At 41.1% G+C, this 26370-nt stretch overlaps 1 protein-coding gene across 3 annotated transcripts in view; it reads right to left on the bottom strand.

The window, feature by feature from the left end:
- FMN2 (formin 2) overlaps positions 1–26370 on the bottom strand; it is a 349990-nt gene that overhangs the window by 124222 nt on the left and 199398 nt on the right. For all 3 annotated transcript variants that reach the window (XM_061404794.1, XM_061404795.1, XM_061404796.1), the window contains one exon: positions 16746–16807. In XM_061404794.1, the coding sequence (XP_061260778.1) occupies positions 16746–16807 (62 nt within the window). The remainder of the gene's footprint in view (positions 1–16745; positions 16808–26370) is intronic.

The following is a 26370-nucleotide window of genomic DNA, read 5'->3' on the forward strand; positions in this document are numbered from 1 at the left end:
AAAATGACTATACTACCAAACAATCTACAGATTCAATGTGATCCCTATCAAATTACCAATGGCATTTTTCACAGAACTAGAACCAAAAGTTTCACAATTCATATGGAAACACAAAAGACCTCCAAATGCCCAAAACAGTCTTGATAGAGAAGAATGGAGCTGGAGGAATCAACCTTCCTGACTTCAGATTACACTACAAAGCTACAATCATCAAGACAGTATGGTAGTGACACAAAAACAGAAATATAGACCAATGGAACAAGATACAAAGGAGGCAAGAATATACAAAGGGGCCAAGACAGCCTCTTCCATAAATGGTGCTGGGAAAACTGGATAGCTACATGTAAAAGAATGAAATTAGAACACTTCCTAACACCATACAGAGAGATAAACTCAAAATGGATTAAAGACCTAATGTAAGGCCAGAAACTATAAAACTCTCAGAGGAAAACAGAGACAGAACACTCAATGACATAAATCAAAGCAAGATCCTCTATGACCCACCTCTTAGAGTAATGGAAATTCAAAACAAAAGTAAATAAGTGCGACCTGATTAAACTTAGAAGCTTTTGCACAGCAAAGGAAACTATAAGCAAGATGAAATGACAACTCTCAGAATGGGAGAAAATAATAGCAAATGAAACAACTGACAAAGAATTAATTTCCAAAATATACAAGCAGTTCATACAACTCAATACCAGAAAAACAAACAACCCAATCAAAAAGTGAGGAAAAGACCTAAACAGATGTTTCTCCAAAGAAGACATACAGATGGCTAATAAACACATGAAAAGATGCTCAACATCGCTCATTATTAGAGAAATGCAAATGAAAACTACAATGAGATATCATCTCATACCAGTCAGAATGGCCATCATCAAAAAGTCTACAAACAATAAATGTTGGAGAGGGTGTGGAGAAAAGGGAATGCTCTTACACTGTTGGAGGGAATGTAAATACATACAGCCACTACAGGAGATGGTACGGAGATTTCTTAAAAAACTAGGATTAAAACCACCATATGATCCAGCAATCCCACTCCTAGGCATATACCCTGAGGAAACCAAAATTGAAAAAGACATGTGTATCCAATTCATTGCAGAACTATTTATTTACAACAGCTAGAACATGGAAGCAGCCTAGATGTCATCAACAGATGAATGGATAAAGAAGCTGTGGTACATATACATAATGGAATATTACTCAGCCATAAAAAGGAACATATTTGAGTCAGTTCTAATGAAGTGGATGAACCTAGAGACTATTATACAGAGTGAAGTAAGTCATAAAGAGAAAGATAAATATCATATACTAATGCATATATACAGAATCTAGAAAAATGATACTGAAGAATTTATTTGCAGGGCAGCAATGGAGAAATAGCGGAGAAGGCAATGGCACCCCACTCCAGTACTCTTGCCTGGAAAATCCCATGGATGGAGGAGCCTGGTAGGCTGTAGTCCATGGGGTTGCTAAGAGTTGGACATGATTGAGTGACTTCACTTTCACTTTTCACTTTCATGCATTGGAGAAGGAAATGGCAATCCACTCCAGTGTTCTTGCCTGGAGAATCCCAGGGACGAGGGAGCCTGGTGGGCTGCTGTCTATGGGGTCGCACAGAGTCGGACACGACTGAAGCGACTTAGCAGCAGCAGCAGCAGCAGCAATGGAGAAATAGGCATAGAGAACAGACTTATGGACAGGGGGAGAGGGGAGGAGAGGGTGAGATGTATGGAGAGAATAACTTATATTGCCATACATAAAATGGATAGCCAGTGGGAAATTGATGTATGGCTCAGGAAACTCAAACAGGAGCTCTGTATCAACCTAGAGGGGTGGGATGGGGAGGGAGATTCAAAAGGGAGAGGATATATGTATACCTATGGCTGATTCATGTTGAGGTTTGACAGAAAACCACAAAATTCTGTAAAGCAATCATCCTTCAGTTAAAAATAAATAAAAAATTAAAAATACCATTATTAAACATTATGGCAAACTTAAGACTCTATTCAGATATCTTTCCAACACTGTTTCAGACCTGAAATGAATATTTACAGTTATATCACACAATAAAGTTTGAAAGATTTCCAAGGAGACGCCAAGCCAGATCCAAGTGCACAGATAAATTTTTCCTTCCAGAGGCACCTTCATATGAGCAAGACTTGAGTCTTACACAAGTGACATGGGACTCACACGCAAAATAAGAACAAACCTCCCAAATCTCAACCCCCGCCTACTGTCCATGCCAGTTATTGACTCTCAGCCCTCAGTTTACCCTACTGACCCCATTCTTCACATAGTGGACAGGCCTTTCAGCATCTTCTTGCCTTTTGCCATGTGAACACAATGTTAAGCTCTGCCAGTAGAGGGCGCTGGAGGCACACAGCCGGCTGAAAGGTGCTCTTCCTGATCTGGCGCGCAGGGGTTGGTCTGTTCTTTCCCCGCTGCTCAAGTGATTGAGCACTTGGCACTTGGCACCTGTGCCAGCCAGGGCTCACCTAATACTCCCTGGCATCTGCCTTGGCATCCTGTTCCATGACAATGGCCCCCAGTGCTTCAGCATCTTCGAGGAGCTGTACTTCACCACATCTCTGATCAGTTCAGTTCAGTCGCTCAGTCGTGTCTGACTCTGCGACCCCAGGGACCACAGCATGCCAGGCCTCCCTGTCCATCACCAACTCACGGAGTCCATCCAAACTCATGTCCATTGAGTCAGTGATGCCATCCAACCATCTCATCCTCTGTTGTCCCTTTCTCTTCCTGCCTTCAATCTTTCCCAGCATCAGGATCTTTTCAAATGACTCAGCTCTTCGCATCAGGTGGCCTAAGTATTGTAGTATCAGCTTCAACCTCAGTCCTTCCAATGAACATTCAGGACTGATCTCTTTTTGGACGGACTGGCTGGATCTCCTTGCAGTCCAAGGGACTCTCGAGAGTCTTCTCCAACAACCACAATTCAAAAGCATCAATTCTTCGGCGCTCAGCTTTCTTTATACTCCAACTCTCACATCCATACATGACCACTGGAAAAACCATAGCGTTGACTAGATGGACCTTTGTTGACAAAGTAATGTTTCTGCTTTTTAATAGACAGGTTGGTCATAACTTTCCTTCCAAGGAGTAAGTGTCTTTTCATTTCATGGCTACAATCACCATCTGCAGTGATTTTGGAGCCCCCCAAAATAAAGTCAGCCACTGTTTCCCCATCTATTTGCCATGAAGTGATGGGACTAGATGCCATGATCTTAGTTTTCTGAACATTGAGCTTTAAGCCAACTTTTTCACTCTCCACTTTCACTTTCATCAAGCTTTTTAGTTCCTCTTCACTTTCTGCCATAAGGGTGGTGTCATCTGCATATCTGAGGTTATTGATATTTTCCCCAGCAATCATGATTTCAGCTTGTGCTTCCTCCAGCCCAGCGTTTCTCATGATGTACTCTGCATCACCTCCAGCTATATTCCCCTCCCTCACACCATTTCCTTTGGGCCTCCCTACTAGTCCTTGAACACATCAGGCTTGCTCATACCTCAGGCAAGAAATCATCCCTGAAATATCCACGTGGCTACTCTTCTCCCTCTCCTGAAATTCCTATTTAAAATGCCCTCATTCATATGGTATTTACAATTGTACACATTACCCTGGGAAATCTTCATTCTCCTGAAGGACTTTGCTGGAGAGAGTATTTCTGGCTGACATTTTTTATCATTCAGTACTTTAAGAAAGTCATTCTGCTCTTGCCTGGCCTGCAGGGTTTCTACTGAGAAATCTGATGATGGCCCAATGGGAGTTCCTTTGTAGGGTTCCTTTTTGTTTTTCTTGCTGCCTTTAAAATTCTTTGTCATTGACTTCTAACAGTTTTAACATAATGTGTATTGCAGAAGGTCTTTTTGTGTTGAGGTAACTAGGAGTTCTCTTAGCCTCATGGACTTGCATATCCATATCCTTCCCCTGTCTGGGAAGTTCTCAGCTATTATTTCTTTAGATAATCGCTCTACTCCCTTCGCCCTCTCTTCCCCTTCTGGGTACCCATCACTCTGTTGTCCCTTATAAAAGAATCAGAGAATTCCTGTAGGATTTCCTTACTTTTAAAAGATCTTTTTTTTTGTTGTTATATAATTTTTTTATTTTTTAAATTTTATTTTATTTTTTAACTTTACAATATTGTATTGGTTTTGCCATATATCAAAATGAATCCGCCACAGGTATACATGTGTTCCCCATCCTGAACCCTCCTCCCTCCCCATACCATCCCTCTGGGTCATCCCTTTTTAAAGATCTTAATTCTCTGTTCTCTTCTATCTGAATCATTTCTAGATTTATATCTTCAAGCTCACTATTTCTTCCACATGGTCTGCTCTGTTTCCAGTACTTTCTAATGAATTTTTCATCTTGTTAATTGAGTTCTTCAGCTCCAGAATTTCTGTTTGTTGGCTTTTTTTAGAGCTTCAGCCTCTTTGGTAAAGAATTCCTTCTGTACAATAATATTATTCCTGATCTCATTGTAATGCCTTTCTGAGTTTTCCTGTGCTTCTTCACAATGGCCATTTTGAATTATTTTTCACTTGGACAATACTCCTTAAGTTTTTTTCCTGGAGGACTGTTGTTTCCTTTTTGAAACACAGTGTTACCTTGGTTTCATGGTGCTGGATGAGCTGTTCCTCTGCAGGCACATGTGAAGTAGGCAACACCTTTCTTCTTCAGGTAAAGCTTTTTTTAACTTGATTCTAACATTTAAGGGAAGGGAAAGTCGCTTAGTCGTGTCTGACTCTTTGCGACCCCATGGACTATATAGTCCATGGAATTCTCCAGGCCAGAATACTGGAGTGGCAGCCTTTCCCTTCTCCTGGGGATCTTCCCAACCCAGGGATCAAACCCAGAACTGCCGCATTGCGGGTGGATTCTTTACCAGCTGAGCCACCAGGGAAGCCCAAGAATACTGGAGTGGGTAGCCTATCTCTTCTTCAGGGGATCTTCCTGACCCAGGAATTGAACCAGGGTCTCCTGCATCACAGGCAGATTCCTTTTTTTAAAAAATATAATTATTTTAATTTTTTTTTTTTTACTTTACAATATTGTATTGGTTTGGCCATACATCAACATGCACCTGCCACGAGTGTACATGTGTTCCCCATCCTGAACCCCCCACCCACCTCCATCCCCACACCACCCCTCTGGGTCATCCCAGTGCACCAGCCCCAAGCTTCCTGTATCCTGCATCGAACCTGGACCAGCGATTCGTTTTTTAATGATATTATACACAGAAGAACTGTACAAAAAAGATCTTCATGACCCAGATAATCACGGGTCACACGATGGTGTGATCACTCACCTAGAGCCAGACATCCTGGAATGTGAAGTCAAGTGGGCCTTAGAAAGCATCACTACGAACAAAGCTAGTGGAGGTGATGGAATTCCAGTTGAGCTATTCCAAATCCTGAAAGATGATGCTGTGAAAGTGCTGCACTCAATATGCTAGCAAATTTGGAAAAATCAGCAGTGGCCACAGGACTGGAAAAGGTCAGTTTTCATTCCAATCCCAAAGAAAGGCAATGCCAAAGAACGCTCAAACTACCGCACAATTGCACTCATTTCACACGCTAGTAAAGTAATGCTCAAAATTCTCCAAGCCAGGCTTCAGCAATATGTGAACCGTGAACTTCCTGATGTTCAGCTGGTTTTAGAAAAAGCAGAGGAACCAGAGATCAAATTGCCAACATACGCTGGATCACAGAAAAAGCAAGAGAGTTCCAGAAAAACATCTATTTCTGCTTTATTGACTATGCCAAAGCCTTTGACTGTGTGGATCACAATAAACTGTGGAAAATTCTGAAAGAGATGGGAATACCAGACCACCTGATCTGCCTCTTGAGAAATTTGTATGCAGGTCAGGAAGCAACAGTTAGAACTGGCCATGGAACAACAGACTGGTTCCAAATAGGAAAAGGAGTTCGTCAAGGCTGTATATTGTCACCCTGCTTATTTAACTTATATGCAGAGTACATCATGAGAAATGCTGGACTGGAGGAAGCACAAGCTGGAATCAAGATTGCCAGGAGAAATATCAATAACCTCAGATATGCAGATGACACCACCCTTATGGCAGAAAGTGAAGAGGAACTCAAAAGCCTCTTGATGAAAGTGAAAGTGGAGAGTGAAAAAGTTGGCTTAAAGCTCAACATTCAGAAAACGAAGATCATGGCATCCGGTCCCACCACTTCATGGGAAATAGATGGGGAATAGTGGAAACAGTGTCAGACTTTATTTTTCTGGGCTCCAAAATCACTACAGATGGTGACTGCAGCCATGAAATTAAAAGAAGCTTACTCCTTGGAAGGAAAGTTATGACCAACCTAGATAGCATATTCAAAAGCAGAGACATTACTTTGCCAACAAAGGTTCGTCTAGTCAAGGCTATGGTTTTTCCTGTGGTCATATATGGATGTGAGAGTTGGACTGTGAAGAAGGCTGAGCGCTGAAGAATTGATGCTTTTGAACTGTGGTGTTGGAGAAGACTCTTGAGAGTCCCTTGGACTGCAAGGAGATCCAACCAGTCCATTCTGAAGGAGATCAGCCCTGGGATTTCTTTGGAAGGAATGATGCTAAAGCTGAAACTCCAGTACTTTGGCCACCTCGTGCGAAGAGCTGACTCATTGGAAAAGTCTTTGATGCTGGGAGGGATTGGAGGCAGGAGGGTAAGGGGACGACAGAGGATGAGATGGCTGGATAGCATCACTGACTCGATGGACGTGAGTCTGAGTGAACTCCTGGAGTTGGTGATGGACAGGGAGGCCTGGCTTGCTGCGATTCATGGGGTTGCAAAGAGTCGGACACAACTGAGCAACTGATCTGATCTGATCTGATACATGTTTTAATGCCATTCTCCCAAATCATCCCCTATTCCCTCTCCCACAGAGTCCAAAAGACTGTTCTATACATCTGTGTCTCTTTTGCTGTCTCGCATACAGGGTTGTCATTACCATCTTTCTAAATTCCATATATATGCGTTAGTATACTGTATTGGTGTTTTCCTTTCTGGCTTACTTCACTCTGTATAATAGGCTCCAGTTTCATCCACCTCATTAGAACTGATTCAAATGTATTCTTTTTAATGGCTGAGTAATACTCCATTGTGTATATGTACCACAGCTTTCTTTATCCATTCATCTGCTGATGGACATCTAGGTTGCTTCCATGTCCTGGCTATTATAAACAGTGTTGCGATGAACATTGGGGTACACGTGTCTCTTTCAATTCTAGTTTCCTCGGTGTGTATGCCTAGCAGTGGGATTTATGGGTCGTTTGGCAGTTCTATTTCCAGTTTTTTAAGGAATCTCCACACTGTTCTCCATAGTGGCTGTACTAGTTTGCATTCCCACCAACAGTGTAAAAGGGTTCCCTTTTCTCCAGACCCTCTCCAGCATTTATTACTTGTAGACTTTTGGATCGTAGCCATTGTGACTGGTGTGAAATGGTACCTCATTGTGGTTTTGATTTGCATTTCTCTGATCATGAGTGACGTTGAGCATCTTTTCATGTGTTTGTTAGCCATCTGTATGTCTTCTTTGGAGAAATGTCTATTTAGGTCTTTGGCCCATTTTTTGATTGGGTCGTTTATTTTTCTGGAATTGAGCTGCAGGAGTTGCTTGTATATTTTTGAGATTAGTTGTTTGTCAGTTGCTTCATTTGCTATTATTTTCTCCCATTCTGAAGGCTGTCTGTTCACTTTGCTTATAGTTTCTTTTGTTGTGCAGAAGCTTTTAATTTTAATTAGATTCCATTTGTTTATTTTTGCTTTTATTGCCAGTATTCTGGGAGGTGGGTCATAGAGGATCCTGCTGTGATATATGTTGGAGACAGTTTTGCCTGTGTTCTCCTCTAAGATTTTTATAGTTTCTGGTCTTATGTTTAGATCTTTAATCCATTTTGAGTTTATTTTTGTGTATGGTGTTAAAAAGCGTTCTACTTTCATTCTTTTACAAGTGGTTGACCAGTTTCCCCAGCACCACTTGTTAAAGAGATTGTCTTTTCTCCACTGTATATTCTTGCCTCCTTAGTCAAAGATAAGGTGTCCACAGGTGCACAGATTTATCTCTCGGCCTTCTATGTTGTTCCATTGATGTATATTTCTGTCTTTGTGCCAGTACCATACTGTCTTGATGACTGTGGCTTTGTAGTAAAACCTGAAGTCAGGCAGGTTGATTTCTCCAGTTCCATTCTTCTTTCTCAAGATTGCTTTGGCTATTCGAGGTTTTTTGTATTTCCATACAAATTGTGAAATTATTTGTTCTAGCTCTGTGAAAAATACCGTTGGTAGCTTGATAGGGATTGCATTGAATCTATAGATTGCTTTGGGTAGTATACTCATTTTCACTATATTGATTCTTTACCAGCTGAGCTAACTATGAGATAACATATTTTTTAATTTTATTTTTTAACTTTACAATATTGTATTGGTTTTGCCATATATGAACATGAATCTGCCAGAGGTATATATGTGTTACCCATCCTGAACCCAGGAGCTAACATTTTAAAAGGTCGGTAATTAGAGCGCTTTCTTCTGCTTCCAGTAGGTGGAGCTGTGGCATACACTTGTGTGTCTCCACCTGCATGGCCTCTGCGGGTGTTGCAGGTGACCTGGGTTACTGCTGCTGGTGTTACTGGGACGTGGGTCACTTCCACCACGTCCGGGGCCTCCTGCGTGTCCAGGGTGTGGGGTCCACAGGCACAATCCTGGGGGGTGAGGAGGCATGTGGCTGGAGTCCCTGACGCCCAGTTTCCACGGCCCAGGCATTTCAGTGGCCAGGAGGCTGGAGTCCTACACAAGCTGCCTGACCAGTGCTGCCAGGCTCCCTGGGGATGCGGGCTGAGCCCGCAGCCAGTCCAGGGTCACAGGCACCACCTTCACTGTCTCAGGCTCTGCTTTCTCTACGTGTCCTACCCACCTGCCTTCAGATGCACAGATCCGAGGAACTCTCCAGAGACCTGATGTGCTGAGCAGAGGCATCTTTTTTGAGTTATGGATGTTTTACTGATTATATATTGAAGGGGAAAGAAACAGAGATCATCTCATTCCACTCTGATGCTGGACATTGTTAAGATGACATTTTCACATAACAATTCTTAGTAAAAAGAAATATAACTGGAAAAAGACACTTTAAAAGCTATATGTTCATTTATTTTGTAATAGGTAAAGACTAACAATATTAACTTATAATTATATAATAGACACTTTGACATTTTATAACAGATAAATTTCTGAAAGCCTGGGTTTATTTCAACTGCACCACAGCAGTATTTTCAAAAGTATATAATTTGTGTATTATCTGTTCTTTTTTACGGCTGAGTACAGGAATTTTTAGATAAAGAGGAAGTGGTGGTGATACAGCTGCGATGGGCTGGGCATGCTCCAGGAAAGGCGGGGGTAGGGGGCACACTGCAAAGGGCCAGGACGTGTCACTGAGCTGGCCTTGCCTAGCCTGTCCACTTGCTCCCCCCACACCTTCAGTAGCGCAGAGGAGACATGAAATGTCCGCTGCAGTCCACTGGGTTGGGGTGCTGCCCTTATAATACACGATGAATGAGAAGAGCAGCTGGAGCCCATCCCCTGGGGACTGGCGCACATACTGGTTTCACTGGCTGGAACCACACCCTCTGTTGTGCCTTGTGTGTAAGGGCAGGAGAGGAGGGTTGGTTCAGGAAAGTCACCTCATCTCAGGCAGAAACACAACTTCAGCCTATTTAATGCAGCTCCGCTCTAGCTGTAAAGGCTGGAGGGGGGAGGTACACGGGAAGGGCCCCAGAGGTCCACACAGACACGTGGTCACATGGCTGCCACCTCATTCTGTGAGTCACAGGTAAACACAGAGGCTTTAACAACTAAAAAACACGGAGAATTGTGTTCTGCATTGCACACAAAATATATAAACTACAACTGGGTCCGAGTCTTGGGTTCATCTTGGGATCAATGAACTGGGACGAGAAAGTTCACACATCACATCAATCCACTGGGCATTCACAGATCAAGGTGACCTGGGGAAAGGGAAAATTTGCTCCAGCAGCTCCAACAGCTTCTGAGACAAAAGCCTCTGAACCTGCATTAACAAGGAGACGAACACACTGAGCCTGCCTACGACAAAATGCCACTCACTAAATTTAAAATACTGTTTGGGAAAAACCACACAAAAATCTGATGAACTATTTCTGGGATAGTAATGATTAACTTCTATTCAGGTAGTTATCAGTTTTGAATCTTTGAATACATATTTCTGAAATTATATTTAAGAAAGCAACATTACTTTTTACACTGATCTTTCCAAAACGTACAGTATTTGAAATAGTGACATTCACCATTTTCATCTCTTTCATTGATAAAACCACACCTAGAGCAAAAAATAGTACAACTCTCAGATCGTTCTTTAATTAACTAGTAATTATTATATTATACATAAACTATTGTGCTAAGCATGGAATATGAAAATCCTACTAGTAAGGAATTTATGGGGAAACAGTGGAAACAGTGGCTGACTTTATTTTTGGGGGCTCCAAAATCACTGAGATGGTGACTGTAGCCATGAAATTAAAAGATGCTTGTTCCTTGGAAGGAAAGTCATGACCAACATATTAAAATACGTTATTTTAATTATTAAAATAATTAAAAAGCAGAGACATTACTTTGGCAACAAAGGTCCATCTAGTCAAAGCTATGTTTTTTTCAGTAGTCATGTATGGATGTGAGAGTTGAACTATAAAGAAAGCTGAGCTCCGAAGAATTGATGCTTTTGAACTGTGGTGTTGGAGAAGACTCTTGAGAGTTCCTTGGACTGCAAGGAGATCCAACCAGTCCATCCTAAAGGAGATCAGTCTTGAGTGTTTATTGGAAGGACTGATGTTGAAGCTGAAACTCCAATACTTTGGTCACCTGATGCAAAGAGCTGACTCATTGGAAAAGACCATGATGCTGGGAAAGTCTGAAGGCAGGAGGAGAAGGGGATAACAGAAGATAAGATGGTTGGATGGCATCACCAACTCAATGGACATGAGTTTGGGTAGACTCTGAGAGTTGGTGAAGGACAGGGAGACCTGGGGTGCTATGGTCCCTGGGGTCGCAAAGAGTTGGACATGACATAGCGACTGAACTGAACTGAAGGTATTTATAGTTAAATTGAAAGATAAGACATATGTACACATGATAATATAAATCAAAAAGAGGCATGTGCCCAAGGAAAGAAAGACAGAAAGGATGTCATAAGGGATGTTATTGGAACAACCATCAAAACAACGGGATCTGAGGATTAGATGATAGCAATATATCACTGTCAATTTCATAATATTGCTGGTTGTATTATGATTAAGTGTCTGCTACATTGTAGGAAATACACACTAAAGTATTCAGGTACAATCAGGCATAATGTTGACAATTTATTTGCAACTGATACAGAAAAAAGAATAGTCCTTCATAGTGTACCTGCAACTTCAGTGTATCTCCGAAACTGTTTTAAGAAATAAAATACAAATGTTAAAATGAAGATTGTAAATAAAGTGGTGTCTTTCTAAATATGACAATTTTTAAAAAAAGTATTTCCAAAATGAATTCATGTTGCCTATAAATACACAGATATTTATTGTCCTTCATTCAGCAAAATCTTCAGACCCTTGAGGAAAGGTCCAGTTTTAAGATCCATGGTATACGACTTTTGCTATCTTTGATGCTACCAATCTTAGACGTAGTCACTGTCGTTTGACAATCTTAGTTATTTTAAGTTTTATGCTCATGCTTATTTTTATTTAAAAGAAAAGCATAATAGTACTGAATAGTCCAGAAAATTCTCTTTATGTCCATTTGACAGTGACAAAAATTGATGTTTTTATGAATTATTAGACACCCTATTTAGAAATGGGGAAATGGAAGCTGAAGGAGCATCAATAAATCACTGGGGGCAACCATGAGCTTCTGGTGCTGAAACCTGGGTCACATTCTCCCTTTTCACCCCTAGTTCCTGCCACCACACCGTGTGTCTTACCTCCTCCCACAGGGCCCTGTCCAGTGCTCTTCAAGACTCAGGAAATTCTGTGCTTCAGAGCATGGTGATCAGGGACCAGGGTCACACCCAGTAATGAGCTGACTACCTCTCTGGGTCAGTTTCCTCGTTTCTAACAATAGTGCTTCTTCCTTCTAAGTTGGATGTAAGCCACTTGGAGGATTAAATGAAGTAACACAGGTAAGATGCTTAGAGTGGTGTCTGGTGCATAATACGCATTAAATTACCACTATTCTAAAACTCAGATACCCTGATTTTTAAATGATCACAGCTCTCTTAGGAACTTAAAAAACTGAAATGAAGATTTTGAACAAGTGCATTTGTCACCACTAGGGAATATGGAGCTCAGTTTTCTGTTGAGTTAGGGGGAGTTTCTTGCTTTGCTAAAAGTACATTCATCACCTAACTGGGAAGCCTTCATCCACGACTGCTGTCTGACACCCAGAAAACTAGACATTACCTCAGCCCATATCCCTACAAAACCGAAGACCATCACATGCCAACAGGTCTCGGAAGTCTGACCTTAATGACCAGAATTCTAAACATATGTAACAAATTTACGTTTTTCATTTACCCTTTTCAAAGTTTCAGCCGTTCTGTTCCTCACCACTTTTTGTGCAGATCAGGTTACAGTAAGCTATCCGCACCCTCCCAGAAAGAGCCACTCATTATCATGCACATGCAGTCTCATTATCAATAAAGTAAAGGGCATGAATCGATGTTCAACATGGATCCTTACTCATGGTGAGTATCTATCAGTGTGAAGAGGCAAAAAGGATATGAAAACCATATAACAGAAAATCCAAGAGGTCATAAAACCAAGCCTACCAGCACAGTTCACTCATGATTTTATATTTATATTCAAAAAAGATGTCCTTTTCATCATAGGGGAATGGAATGCAAAAGTAGGAAGTCAAAAGAACCTGGAGTAACACGCAACTTTGGCCTTGGAGTATGAAATAAAGCACGGCAAAGGCTGACAGAGATTTGCCAAGAGAATGCACTGGTTATAGCAAACACCCTCTTCCAACAATATAAGAGACAACACTACACATGGACATCACAAGATGGTCAATACCGAAATCAGACTGATTATATTCTTTGCAGCTAAAGATGAAGAAGCTCTAAACAGTCAGCAAAAGCAAGAACTGGAGCTGATTGTGGCTCAGATCATGAACTGCTTATTGCAAAATTCACTTAAATTGAAGAAAGTAGGGAAAACCACTAGACCATTCAGGAATGACCTAAATCAAATCCCTTATAATTATACAGTGGAAGTGACAAATAGATTCAAGGGATTAGATCTGACAGACTGCCTGAAGAACTCTGGACAGAGGTTCATGACATCGTACAGGAGGCAGGGATCAAGACCATCCCCAAGAAAAAGAAATGCAAAAAGGCAAAATGGTTGTCTGAGGAGGCCTTACAAATAGCTGAGGAAAGAAGGGAAGCTAAAGGCAAAGGACAAAAGGAAAGATATACCCATCTGAATGCAGAGTTCCAAAGACTAGCAAGGAGAGATAAGAAAGCCTTCGTCAGTGATCAATGCAAAGAAATAGAGGAAAACAATGGAATGGGGAAGACTAGAGATCTCTTCAAGAAAATTAAAGATACCAAGGGAACATTTCATGCAAAGATGAGCACAATAAAGGACAGAAATGGTATGGACCTAACAGAAGCAGAAGATATTAAGAAGAGGTGGCAACAATACACAGATGAACTACACAAAAAAGATCTCAATGACCCAGATAACCATCATGGTGTGATCACTCACTTAGAGCCAGACATCCTGGAATGCGAAGTCAAGTGGGCCTTAGGAAGAATCACTAGGAACAAAGCTAGTGGAGGTGATGGCATTCCAGTTGAGCTATTTCAAATCCTTAAAGATGATGCTTTGAAAGTGCTGCACTCAATATGCCAGCAAATATGGAGAACTCAGCAGTGGCCATAGGCCTGAAAAAGGTCAGTTTTCATTCCAATCCCAAAGAAAGGCAATGCCAAAGAATGCTCAAACTACCACACAATTGCACTTGTCTCACACGCTAACAAAGTAATACTCAAAATTCTTCAAGCGAGCTTCAACAGTATGTGAACTGAGAACTTCCAAATGCTCAAGCCATAGCCTTGACTAGATGGACCTTTGTTGGCAAAGTAATGTCTCTGCTTTTGAATATGCTATCTAGGTTGGTCATAACTTTCCTTCCAAGGAGCAAACGTCTTTTAATTTCATGGCTGCATGGCTGCACTGATTTTGGAGCCCAGAAAAATAAAGTCTGACACTGTTTCCACTGTTTCCCCATCTATTTCCCATGAAGTGGTGGGACCGGATGCCATGATCTTCGTTTTCTGAATGTTGAGCTTTAAGCCAACTTTTTCACTCTCCTCTTTCACTTTCATCAAGAGGCTTTTGAGTTCCTCTTCACTTTCTGCCATAAGGGTAGTGTCATCTGCATATCTGAGGTTATTGATATTTCTTTTGGCAATCTTGATTCCAGCTTGGGCTTCATCCAGCCCAGCGTGTCTCATGATGTACTCTGCATATAAGTTAAATAAGCAGGATGACAATACACAGCCTTGACGTATTCCTTTTCCTATTTGGAACCAGTCTGTTGTTCCATGGCCAGTTCTAACTGTTGCTTCCTGACCTGCATATAGGTTTTGCAAGAGGCAGGTCAGGTGGTCTGGTATTCCCATCTGTTTCAGAATTTTTCAGTTTATTGTGATCCACACAGTCAAAGGCTTTAGCATAGTCAATAAAGCAAAAATCAATGTTTTTTCTGGAACTCTCTTGCTTTTTCCATGATCCAGCAGATGTTGGCAATTTGATCTCTGGTTCCTCTGCCTTTTCTAAAACCAGCTTAAACATCTGGAAGTTCATGGTTCATGTACTGCTGAAGCCACAAGGCATCTCTTATTCATAACGGGTGCTTTAAGTTCCTCTACTGAAGATAGTGATCGAAACAATCCAGAATATTCCCACCTAAACCAGTATCTACCACAAAATGATTATTTTCCTGACACAGTGAAAGTCTGAACCATCAGATTTAATGACATCAACAATATAAAGAAAACCACAATTGTAACCAGTTCCAGTTGGTTCTGGTTCTCCTTTCATGGAGTATGGTGGTTAGAAATTCTGGGTAGCTATCTGGTTTGTCCACAGTCAGAAATTTCTATTTTGTGAAGTTACTTTAAAGGCTAAAATCTCCCAAAGAAAATACTCTAAATCACTGCAAAGTAAACTCTCCTTATAAATACAGTTGTCCCCAATGTTCTGTTTTTTTCTGTATATGTTTCGGCACAGCTTAAAACAAAACATTCATGTCTTCATATAATGTACAGACGTATACACTATGTATCTGCAGAAAGACATGTACATAAGTGCATGGAATATGTGCACAAGCTACAGTTACACATACACCAATGAAATCTGACATGGTTACAACCTGCTGAAGACATTGTTCTCCCTGGTGTTTCCTTGTTTCTTCCACCTGGTTCTTGGTTGACAGAGGGTTGGCAGGAAGGATGAGGGAAATGAAAGCTCTGTATACCACTAAACAGTTCCATTTTTTCCAAGTTTTCCATCATGTAGTTTTCCATCACCAAGCAACAAAACACTCATGCCTTCCTCTCCAGTTCATTAATGAGTCACACACCTGTGCCCACAATGGGCACCAGGTGCCAGCACTGCGTTCACCACAGCTGTGTATTTCACCCATGGACTGGGTGATGCTTCATGAGAAATACCTGCCCATGAAGGTCCTGGCCTCACAGGGACATCATGTGGACATGTGCTTTAAAAGTACCGAATCTAAGGACAGACACCCAGGTGCAACACACTGTCCTCAAGGGAGCGGTTGAGGAAGAGGGTCAGCAAAGCCAGGACCAACCAAATCAGGCCCCACTTAATCACAGAGGCTTAAATACCAGGCAGACCACAGGCAAGAACAGAAACCAAGGAAGAAAACATGGCCACACTGAGACTTTCCTAGATTCAATCAAGCACATTGAAGAGAATCGCTTTCTTACTACATGAATCAATGTTATTTAATGCCAAGCCCCAGCAAAAGTCATTTCACACAGCACCCGCCACCCCCTCCGTCCCCCAAGACTGCACTTCCCCAGGGCACGTGCCCTGGTCCGTTCTCCTCATGCCGGTTTCCGGCCACCTTTCTAAGAGAAAGTGGTACCAGGAGAAAGATACCATGTCCTGACGCTCAGTGAAGGAAACTGTGGCAGACAGAGAAACAGAGACAGAATGAAACCACATCCCACCTCACCACAACACAGCATGTGCGACTTGGGCAGGTGGTGTAGACTCTCTCTGCCAAGTTTCCTCATCTGTAAAATAGGGCAATAATAGCAGCTACTGAGGGTTTTCATATCAAGAGTAAATGCATTAGCACATCACACAATGTTCCTCTCAAATTACCCTCTGCCTAAGCATTGATTATATTTCAAAAGAAGGAATCTGAAAGACCGCACATACAACATGCTTTGAATCACAATTTTTAAAACTGTGAGACCATGCATTCATCCAAAGTATTTCTAGAAAGTATACATTTTAACAAATCCAGACTTATGTAAATTCAGTGCCCCCGTATCAAACTTCCTCAGAGGACATGGAGGCAATGAGGCCAGAGGTGGACATTGACAAGAACTGTGCGTGTGTCACATTCTCACACAGAAAACCTCCTGTTACTCACATTCTCATAGAGAGCTTGAAGGGTCTCCAGGTCAACCACAGAATTGTCCAAGTTCACCACAGCTGTGTGAAAAAGACAAAACAGACAGTATAAATTGCCATAAACCAGCTGTGAAAAGTGTCTGACCACCTCAAACAATAGTGACCGTCCACAGAGCAGACTTCATGACCTGCAGGCAGCAGGTGATGCTCTGCCTTCACTGCAGCTGCTCCCCTCATCGACAAAGACTGAGCTGAGCTGGGAATTTCAATACGGCAGGTGTCAAGTGTCACAGCTTTCACACTCTCCACAAACACAAAATCCCAAGAATAGGCCCCCACGGCCAGAGAGAAACCCACCGTCTGTCTCTTTCATGACTCACCTGAATAAATTTGAAAAATCTGCTTAATACCAGAAAAATAGGCAACTCACTCATGTTACTGCCACATCCTGGTTTTATGCCAATAAATGCACATATCTGCCAATTTATCTAAAGACATTTGGCAAAGGTTGTATCTAATCACTAAATTGATAGACAATATGGAAACAGGTGCATTTCCTGTTACAACCCTATAAATTGTAATAATCAAAGGATAATTCTTTGATTATAGTTTTGAAATTGGAAAAGGTGTCTGTTCAGCGAGGCAGTAGGTGTGGACGATGGAGAAAGTTCATTTCTTTGGATGAGATCTTCAAGAAACATGCACTGTTTATAGCGCACCCTCAACTGGAACTGTGTGGGGAAGGGGAGAGATGAGACTTAGAACTTGTATTATATTACATGATAGTTGATCTAGCTGTAGGGAAAATTCATGGTACCCAAGGAGGGTTAAACCTCTTCTCCACCTGATTGTTCCACCTGAAGCTTTCTTCACACTGATGCCTGTCTTCTGTTTCACTGTTTGCATGGATTGCCAGTGATCAAGGATGTTAAGAGCTCTGACAATAAAAAGTTCTTTAAAAAAAATCTTACAAGCCATGAGAAGGGTAAATGCATCTTGATCCATTAACTCAATTAGAGGAGGGTTGCAGCTTCAGAAGTGATGAAAGCACTGGATACTTAGAGCAATAAAGGCGGAGGGGACTGGGAGAAGCAGGGACAATAGTCTCCTCCACCAGAGTCAAGCCGTGAGCTTGGTCCTGCTGGGCCAGGAGAATGCGACTCCAGCAGGGCTTTCCCTCCCCCATACAGCTGGCTATGAGTAGTTGAAGCTCAGAAACAACAAGGGATGGATTAGAACAGAGGCAGTGCCATCTTATATTTGAAAAGCTTGTATCTTTTTTAGAAGCAACATTTTATGCATTAAAGTCACATTAGAGGGACTTCCCTGTTGGTTCAGTGATAAAGAATCTACATGCCAACGCAGAGGACATGGGTTTGATCCTTGATCCAGGAACTAAAGTCCCATATGCCATGGGGCAACTAAGCTGCAGCTACTGAGTCCACGCACCACCGCTAGAGTCTGTGAGCTGCAATACGAGATCCTGCATGATAAAGTGAAGGTTCTGTGCATCGCACCTGAGACCTGAGGCAGTCAAATTAATTAGTTAAAAGCAATCACATAAGAGAAATCCTAATGTCCTCCATGATTATCGGTTACTTTATTCCTCTGGACAATGAGCCATCAAAATAACCCTTACATACAAATATATATATCAACAGAGAAAACAGAAAACCCTCATAACTGAACAAATGACCAAGCATGACTCAACACACACATAAACCAGCCCACCACACTTTATGCATATTAACAACATGTTGAGTAAACCACAGTTATTCTAAGTGTATCATGATAAATATGTGTGTTCTTTAGATTTTTGTACATATAAATATTTTGGAAAAAGTTTTTGTGAGACCCAAGTTTTTAGTCAAAACCATCTGTAATACAGTGAAAGGAACATGCCAAGTTTCAGTGTGTAAACTTTGATTTTCTCCATCATAGGCTATAAGTTCACAACTTTTTTTTTAATCCATTAATAGTTTACTGTATGAGATGAGGAAATAAGTTTGTGTTATGACATTGTTTGACATTTTTGTTGGAACTTAATAGTCAATAGTCCTAAATAGTTCATGTACCTTGAAAATAGTCAATAGTCCTAAATAGTTCATGTACCTTGAGAATACATATATAATATGTATATATAAGATATAATTTTTTCTGTTTATATATTCTAAGTCCTTATTTGTATTTTCCCTCTTGATCTGTTTTGACCAAAGTGGTTTAAAGTTACTCTTATTAATGTGCCTGTCTCTCCTTGTAAGTATTACATAGTTTCTTTCTTATGTAGTTGCATCTGTATTTAGAGGGACATGAATTCAAATTTATTATAATTTCATTGTGAATTATAGCTGTTAGTATTAAGAATATGTTTTCATTGTTTTGTTGTTGTTCACATAATGTTCCTGGCCTGAATTTTAAGTTGTCACATATCAAGATCATAACTCTTGCTTTTTTCTTTTTTTTTTTTAGTTTTTTCTTGTATTTTTTTTTCTTTTTTTTTTTCTTTAATAGAAAATTATTTAATTAGTATACATGTGTTCCCCATCCTGAACCCTCCTCCCTCCTCCCTCCCCACACCATCCCTCTGGGTCGTCCCAGTGCACCAGCCCCAAGCATCCGGCATCGTGCACTGAACCTGGACTGGCATCTCGTTTCATACATGACGTTTCACATGTTTCAATGCCATTCTCCCAAATCTTCCCACCCTCTCCCTCTCCCACAGAGTCCATAAGACTGTTCTATTCATCAGTGTCTCTTTTGCTGTCTCGTATACAGGGTTATCGTTACCATCTTTCTAAATTCCATATATATGCGTTAGTATATTGGTGTTTTTCCTTCTGGCTTACTTCACTCTGTATAATAGGCTCCAGTTTCATCCACCTCATTAGAACTGATTCAAATGTATTCTTTTTAATGGCTGAGTAATACTCCATTGTGTATATGTACCACAGCTTTCTTTATCCATTCATCTGCTGATGGACATCTAGGTTGCTTCCATGTCCTGGCTATTATAAACAGTGCTGTGATGAACATTGGGGTACACGTGTCTCTTTCCCTTCTGGTTTCCTCAGTGTGTATGCCCAGCAGTGGGATTGCTGGATCATAAGGCAGTTCTATTTTCAGTTTAGAGCAGAAAAAGAAATAAAAGGAATCCAAATTGGAAAAGAAGAAGTAAAACTCTCACTATTTGCAGATGACATGATCCTCTACATAGAAAACCCTAAAGACTCCACCAGAAAATTACTAGAACTAATCAATGATTATAGTAAAGTTGCAGGATATAAAATCAACACACAGAAATCCCTTGCATTCCTATACACTAATAATGAGAAAACAGAAAGAGAAATTAAGGAAACAATTCCATTCACCATTGCAACGAAAAGAATAAAATACTTAGGAATATATCTACCTAAAGAAACTAAAGACATATATATATAGAAAACTATAAAACACTGGTGAAAGAAATCAAAGAGGACACTAATAGATGGAGAAATATACCATGTTCATGGATTGGAAGAATCAATATAGTGAAAATGAGTATACTACCCAAAGCAATTTATAGATTCAATGCAATCCCTATCAAGCTACCAACAGTATTCTTCACAGAGCTAGAACAAATAATTTCACAATTTGTATGGAAATACAAAAAACCTCGAATAGCCAAAGCGATCTTGAGAAAGAAAAATGGAACTGGAGGAATCAACCTACCTGACTTCAGGCTCTACTACAAAGCCACAGTTATCAAGACAGTATGGTACTGGCACAAAGACAGAAATATAGATCAATGGAACAAAATAGAAAGCCCAGAGATAAATCCACGCACATATGGACACCTTATCTTTGACAAAGGAGGCAAGAATATACAATGGATTAAAGACAATCTCTTTAACAAGTGGTGCTGGGAAATCTGGTCAACCACTTGTAAAAGAATGAAACTAGAACACTTTCTAACACCATATACAAAAATAAACTCAAAATGGATTAAAGATCTCAACGTAAGACCAGAAACTATAAAACTCCTAGAGGAGAACATAGGCAAAACACTCTCTGACATACATCACAGCAGGATCCTCTATGACCCACCTCCCAGAATATTGGAAATAAAAGTAAAAATAAACAAATGGGACCTAATTAAACTTAACTCTTGCTTTTTTGATTTACATGTGTTGGGCCTAATTTCACTTCTCTTCATACTTCAGCCTTTCTGAAATACTTTGTTACACCTAGGTTTTATTTAGAAGCAGAAGATATTAAGAAGAGGTGGCAAGAATACACAGAAGAACTATAAAAAAAGATCTTCATGACCCAGATAATCATGACGATGTGATCACTCACCTAGAGCCAGACATCCTGCAATGTGAAGTCAAGTGGGCCTTAAGAATCATCGCTATGAATAAAGCTAGTACCAGGTGATAGATTCCATTTGAGCTATTTCAAATCCTTAAAGATGATGCTGTGAAAGTGCTGCACTCAATATGCCAGCAAATTTGGAAAACTCAGCAGTGGCCACAGGACTGGAAAAGGTCAGTTTTCATTCCAATCCCAAAGAAAGGCAATAGCAAAGAATGCTCAAACTACCACACAATTACACTCATCTCACACGCTAGCAAAGGAATGCTCAAAATTCTCCAAGTCAGGCTTCAACAGTACATGAACCATGAACTTCCAGATGTTAAGCTGGATTTAGAAAAGACAGAGGAACAGGAGATCAAATTGCAAACATCCGTTGGATCACTGAAAAAGCAAGAGAGTTCCAGAAAAGCATCTACTTCTGCTTTATTGACTATGCCAAAGCCTTTGAATGTGTGGATAACAACAAACTGGAAAATTCTTCAAGAGATGGGAATACCTGACCACCTGACCTGAAATTTGAGAAATCTGTATGCAGGTCAGGAAGCAACAGTTAGAACTGGACATGGAACAACAGACTGGTTTCAAATAGGAAAAGGAGTACGTCAAGGCTGTATATTGTCATCCTGCTTATTTAACTTATACGCACAGTACATCACAAGAAACGCTGGGCTAGATGAAACACAAGCTGGAATCAAGATTGCTGGGAGAAATATCAGTAACCTAAGGTATGCAAATGACACCACCCTTACGGCAGAAAGTGAAGAGGAACTAAAGAGCCTCTTGATGAAAGTGTAAGAGAAGAGCAAAAAAGTTGGCTTAAAACTCAACATTCAGAAAACTAAGATTATGGCATCTGGTCCCATCACTTCATGGCAAATAGATGGGTAAACAGTGGAAACACTGACAGATTTTATTTTCTTGGGCTCCAAAATCACTGCAGATGGTGACTGCAGCCAGGAAATTAAAAGACGCTTGCGCTTTGGAAGAAAAGCTATGACCAACCTAGACAGCATATTAAAAAGCAGAGGCATCACTTTGCCAACAAACGTCCATCCGGTCAAAGCTATGGTTTTTCCAGTAGTCATGTACAGACGTGAGAGTTGGACAATACAGAAAGCTGAGCACTGAAGAATTGATGTTTTTGAACTGTGGTGTTGGAGAAGACTCTTGGGAGTCCCTTGGATTGCAAGGAGATCCAATCAGTCCATCCTAAAGGAAATCAGTCCTGAATATTCATTGGAAGGACTGATGATGAAGCTGAAACTCCAATACTTTGGCCACCTGACGCAAAGAATTGACTCATTTGAAAAGACCCTGATGCTGGGAAAGATTGAAGGCAGGAGGAGAAGGGGATGATAGAGGATGAAATAGTTGGATGGCTCACTGACTCAATGGACATGAGTTTGAGTAAGCTCCGGGCATTGGTGATGGACAGGGAGGCCTGGTGTGCTGCAGTCCATGGTGTCAGAGAGTTGGACACGACTGAGCAACTGAACTGAACTGAACTGAAGTTTTATTTATTTTTGATGCATTTTAAATTTCCCCTACCTTAACCTGTGTGCCAATATATTGGGTTGGCCAAAAAGTCCATTTGATTTTTTTCTGTAAGATGGCTCTAGTAGCACTTAGTTGTCCTTTAACTTCATTTGAAATCATTGTCTTAGATTGTACTGTATATTGTCATATCAGTGTGCATTAAAAAAAAAACATCAGGGGGCGGTCCTAAGATGGTGGAGGAATAGGACGGGGAAACCACTTTCTCCCCCACAAATTCATCAAAAGAACATTTAAATGCTGAGTAAATTCCACAAAACAATTTCTGAGTGCCAGCAGAGGACATCAGGCACCCAGAAAAGCAGCCCATTGTCTTCTAAAGGAAGTAGGAGAAAATATAAAAGACAAAAAAAGAGACAAAAGAGGTAGGGACAGAGCTCCGTCCCGGGAAGGGAGTCTTAAAAAGAGAGGTTTCCAAACACCAGGAAACACTCTCACTGCCAAGTCTGTGGTGAGTCTTGGAACCACAGAGGGCAACATAACTGGGAGGAAAAATAAATAAATAATTAAACCCCACAGATTACGAGCCCAACGATAACTCCCCCAGTGGAGAAGCAGCACAGACGCCTGCACCCACCACTAGCAAGCAGGGGCTGGGCATGGAGGCGTGGGTTGCATTGCTTAGAGTAAGAACCAGGCCTGAATGCCCTGAGGGCAATCTGAGGGAATTAACTTGGGCTAGCAAACCAGACTGTGGGATAGCTACCACGGGAAAAGCCCTAACTTAAGACACCGCCAGACCCGCTCACAGAACAAAGGACTGCACAGAGCTAGTCGGCTGCACCTCCTCCAGTGACAGGCAGCCAGAGCCGGAAGGGGGCAATCGCAGCCCCAGAGAGACATTATCTACCAAACCGCAAGCAGGCTTCTTTGCTAACTAAGACTTCTTGGGGTTCTGGACACTCAACATCTGCCTGAGAAGGTGTGGCGGTTGTACACCCAGAAAACCACGCGTCAGGGACGGGGGAGGCGATAAGTCGCAGTGACTGTGCTCGTCAAACACCTCATCACCTGAGCTGCTCGGACCTGGAAAGGGCACAAAGTGCAGGTCCAACTGAGTCTGCGCCTCTGAGGACTTCCTGAGTGCCTGAACCTGAGCAGCTTAGAATTGGGAGGTGCATGCAGGCCAGGGCTGGCCTCGGACAGTTCCCGGCAGAGCAACATAGAGGCTGAGCAGTGTGGGCAGGAAGGACACATGCGCCCTGAACGAGGGCAGGCCCAGTGTGGCTGAGACACTGTGAACACACACCAGTGTTATTTGTTTGCAGCTCACCTCCCTCCCCACAGCGCAACTGAACAAGTGAGCTTAAAAAAGTGTTCACCACTGCCCCTCTTGTGTCAGGGCAGAAATCAGACACGGAAGAGACCAGCAAACAGAAGAAGATAAAACAGAGGGAACCTCCTTGGAAGTGACAGGTGCAATAGATTAAAACCCTGTAGTTAGTACAGACTACATAGGAAAGGGCCTATAGATCTTGAGAAATGTAAGCTGGACCAAGGAACTATCTGAAAATGAACTGACCCCACACTGCCCACAACATCATCAGAGAAAGTTCTAGATATATTTTTACTATTTTTACTATCATTCTTCTTTATGTAATTAAAAAAAAAAATTTAAGTCCTCTATTACTCCTTTACTTTTCATTTTTATAACCTACTATTACTTTGCAAAAAAAAGACCCTATTTTTAAAAGGTAACTTCATATATATATATATATATATATATATATTCTTTTTATAATTTTTGTGACTTTTTTTTTCTTCTTTTCAATATTATATTTTTAAAAATCCAACCTCTACTGTAGATTTTTAATCTTTGCTTTTTGGTATTTGTTATCAATTTTGTACCTTTAAGAACCGAATCTTCAGTACCCATTTTTACCTGGGAGTGACATTATTGGCTTGACTCCTCTCTCCCCCTTTGGACTCTCCTTTTTCTCCACCAGGTCACCTCTATCTCCCCCCTCCCCTTTCTCTTCTCTACTCAACTCTGTGAATCTCTTTGTGTGTTCCAGATGGTGGAGAACACTTAGGGAACTGATTACTGTCTGGATCTGTCTCTCTCCTTTTGATTCCCCCCTTTATCCTCCTGGCCACCTCTGTCCCCTTCCTTTCTCTTCTCTTCTCTGTATAACTCTGTGAACATCTCTGAGCGATTCAGACTGGGGAGCGCACATAAGGAAGTGATTACTGGCTAGCTTGCTGTCTCCTCTTTTGATTCCACCTCATCTCATCCTGGTCACCTCTAACCCCCTCCTCTCTCTTCTCTTCTCCATGTAACTCTGGGAACCTCTCTGGGTGTCCCTCATTGTGGAGAAACTTTTCATCTTTAACCTAGATGTTTTATCAATGGTGCTGTATAGATGGAGAAATCTTGAGACTACTGTAAAAATAAGACTGAAAGCCAGAAGCAGGAGGCTGAAGTCCAAATCCTGAGAACACCAGAGAACTCCTGACTCCAGGGAACATTAATCGACAGGAGCTCATCAAACGCCTCCATACCTACACTGAAACCAAGCACCACCCAAGGGCCAACAAGTTCCAGAGCAAGACATACCATGCAAATTCTCCAGCAACACAGGAACACAGCCCTGAGCTTCAATATATAGGATGCCCAAAGTTACTCCAAACCCACTGACATCTCATAACTCATTACTGGACACTTCATTGCACTCCACAGAGAAGAAATCCAGCTCCATCCACTAGAACACCGACACAAGCTTCCCTAGCCAGGAAACCTTGACAAGACACCTGTACAACCCCACCTACAGCGAGCAAACTCCACAATAAAGAGAACTCCACAAACTGCCAGAATACAGACAGGCCACCCCAAACTCAGCAATATAAACAAGATGAAGAGACAGAGGAATACTCAGCAGATAAAGGAACAGGATAAATGCCCACCAAACCAAAAAAAGAGGAAGAGATAGGGAATCTACCTGATAAAGAATTCCAAATAATGATAGTGAAATGATCCAAAATCTTGAAATCAAAATGGAATCACAGATAAATAGCCTGGAGATAAGGATTGAGAAGATGCAAGAAAATTTTAACAAGGACCTAGAAGAAATAAAAAAGAGTCAATATATAATAAATAATGCAATAAATGAGATCAAAAACACTCTGGAGGCAACAAATAGTAGAATAAAGGAGGCAGAAGATAGGATTAGTGAAGCAGAAGATAGAATGGTAGAAATAAATGAATCAGAAAGGAAAAAAGGAAAAGGAATTAAAAGAAATGAGGACAATCTCAGAGACCTCCAGGACAATATTAAACGCCCCAACATTCGATTCATAGGAGCCCCAGAAGAAGAAGACAAAAAGAAAGACCATGAGAAAACACTTGAGATAATAGTTGAAAACTTGCCTAAAATGGGGAAGGAAATAGTTACCCAAGTCTAAGAAACCCAGAGAGTCCCAAACAGGATAAACCTAAGGTGAAATACCCCAAGACACATATTAATCAAATTAACAAAGATCAAACACAAAGAACAAATATTAAAAGCAGCAAGGGAAAAACAACAAATAACACACAAGGGGATACCCATATGGATAACAGCTGACCTTTCAATAGAAACTCTTCAAGCCAGGAGGGAATGGCAGGACATACTTAAAGTGATGAAAGAAAATAACCTACAGCCCAGATTATTGTACCCAGCAAGGATCTCATTCAAATATGAAGGAGAAACCAAAAGCTTTACAGATAAGCAAAACCTGAGAGAATTCAGCACCACCAA

Source organism: Bos javanicus, chromosome 28 (genome assembly GCF_032452875.1).
Source record: "Bos javanicus breed banteng chromosome 28, ARS-OSU_banteng_1.0, whole genome shotgun sequence".
Classification (NCBI taxonomy): Eukaryota; Metazoa; Chordata; class Mammalia; order Artiodactyla; family Bovidae; genus Bos; species Bos javanicus.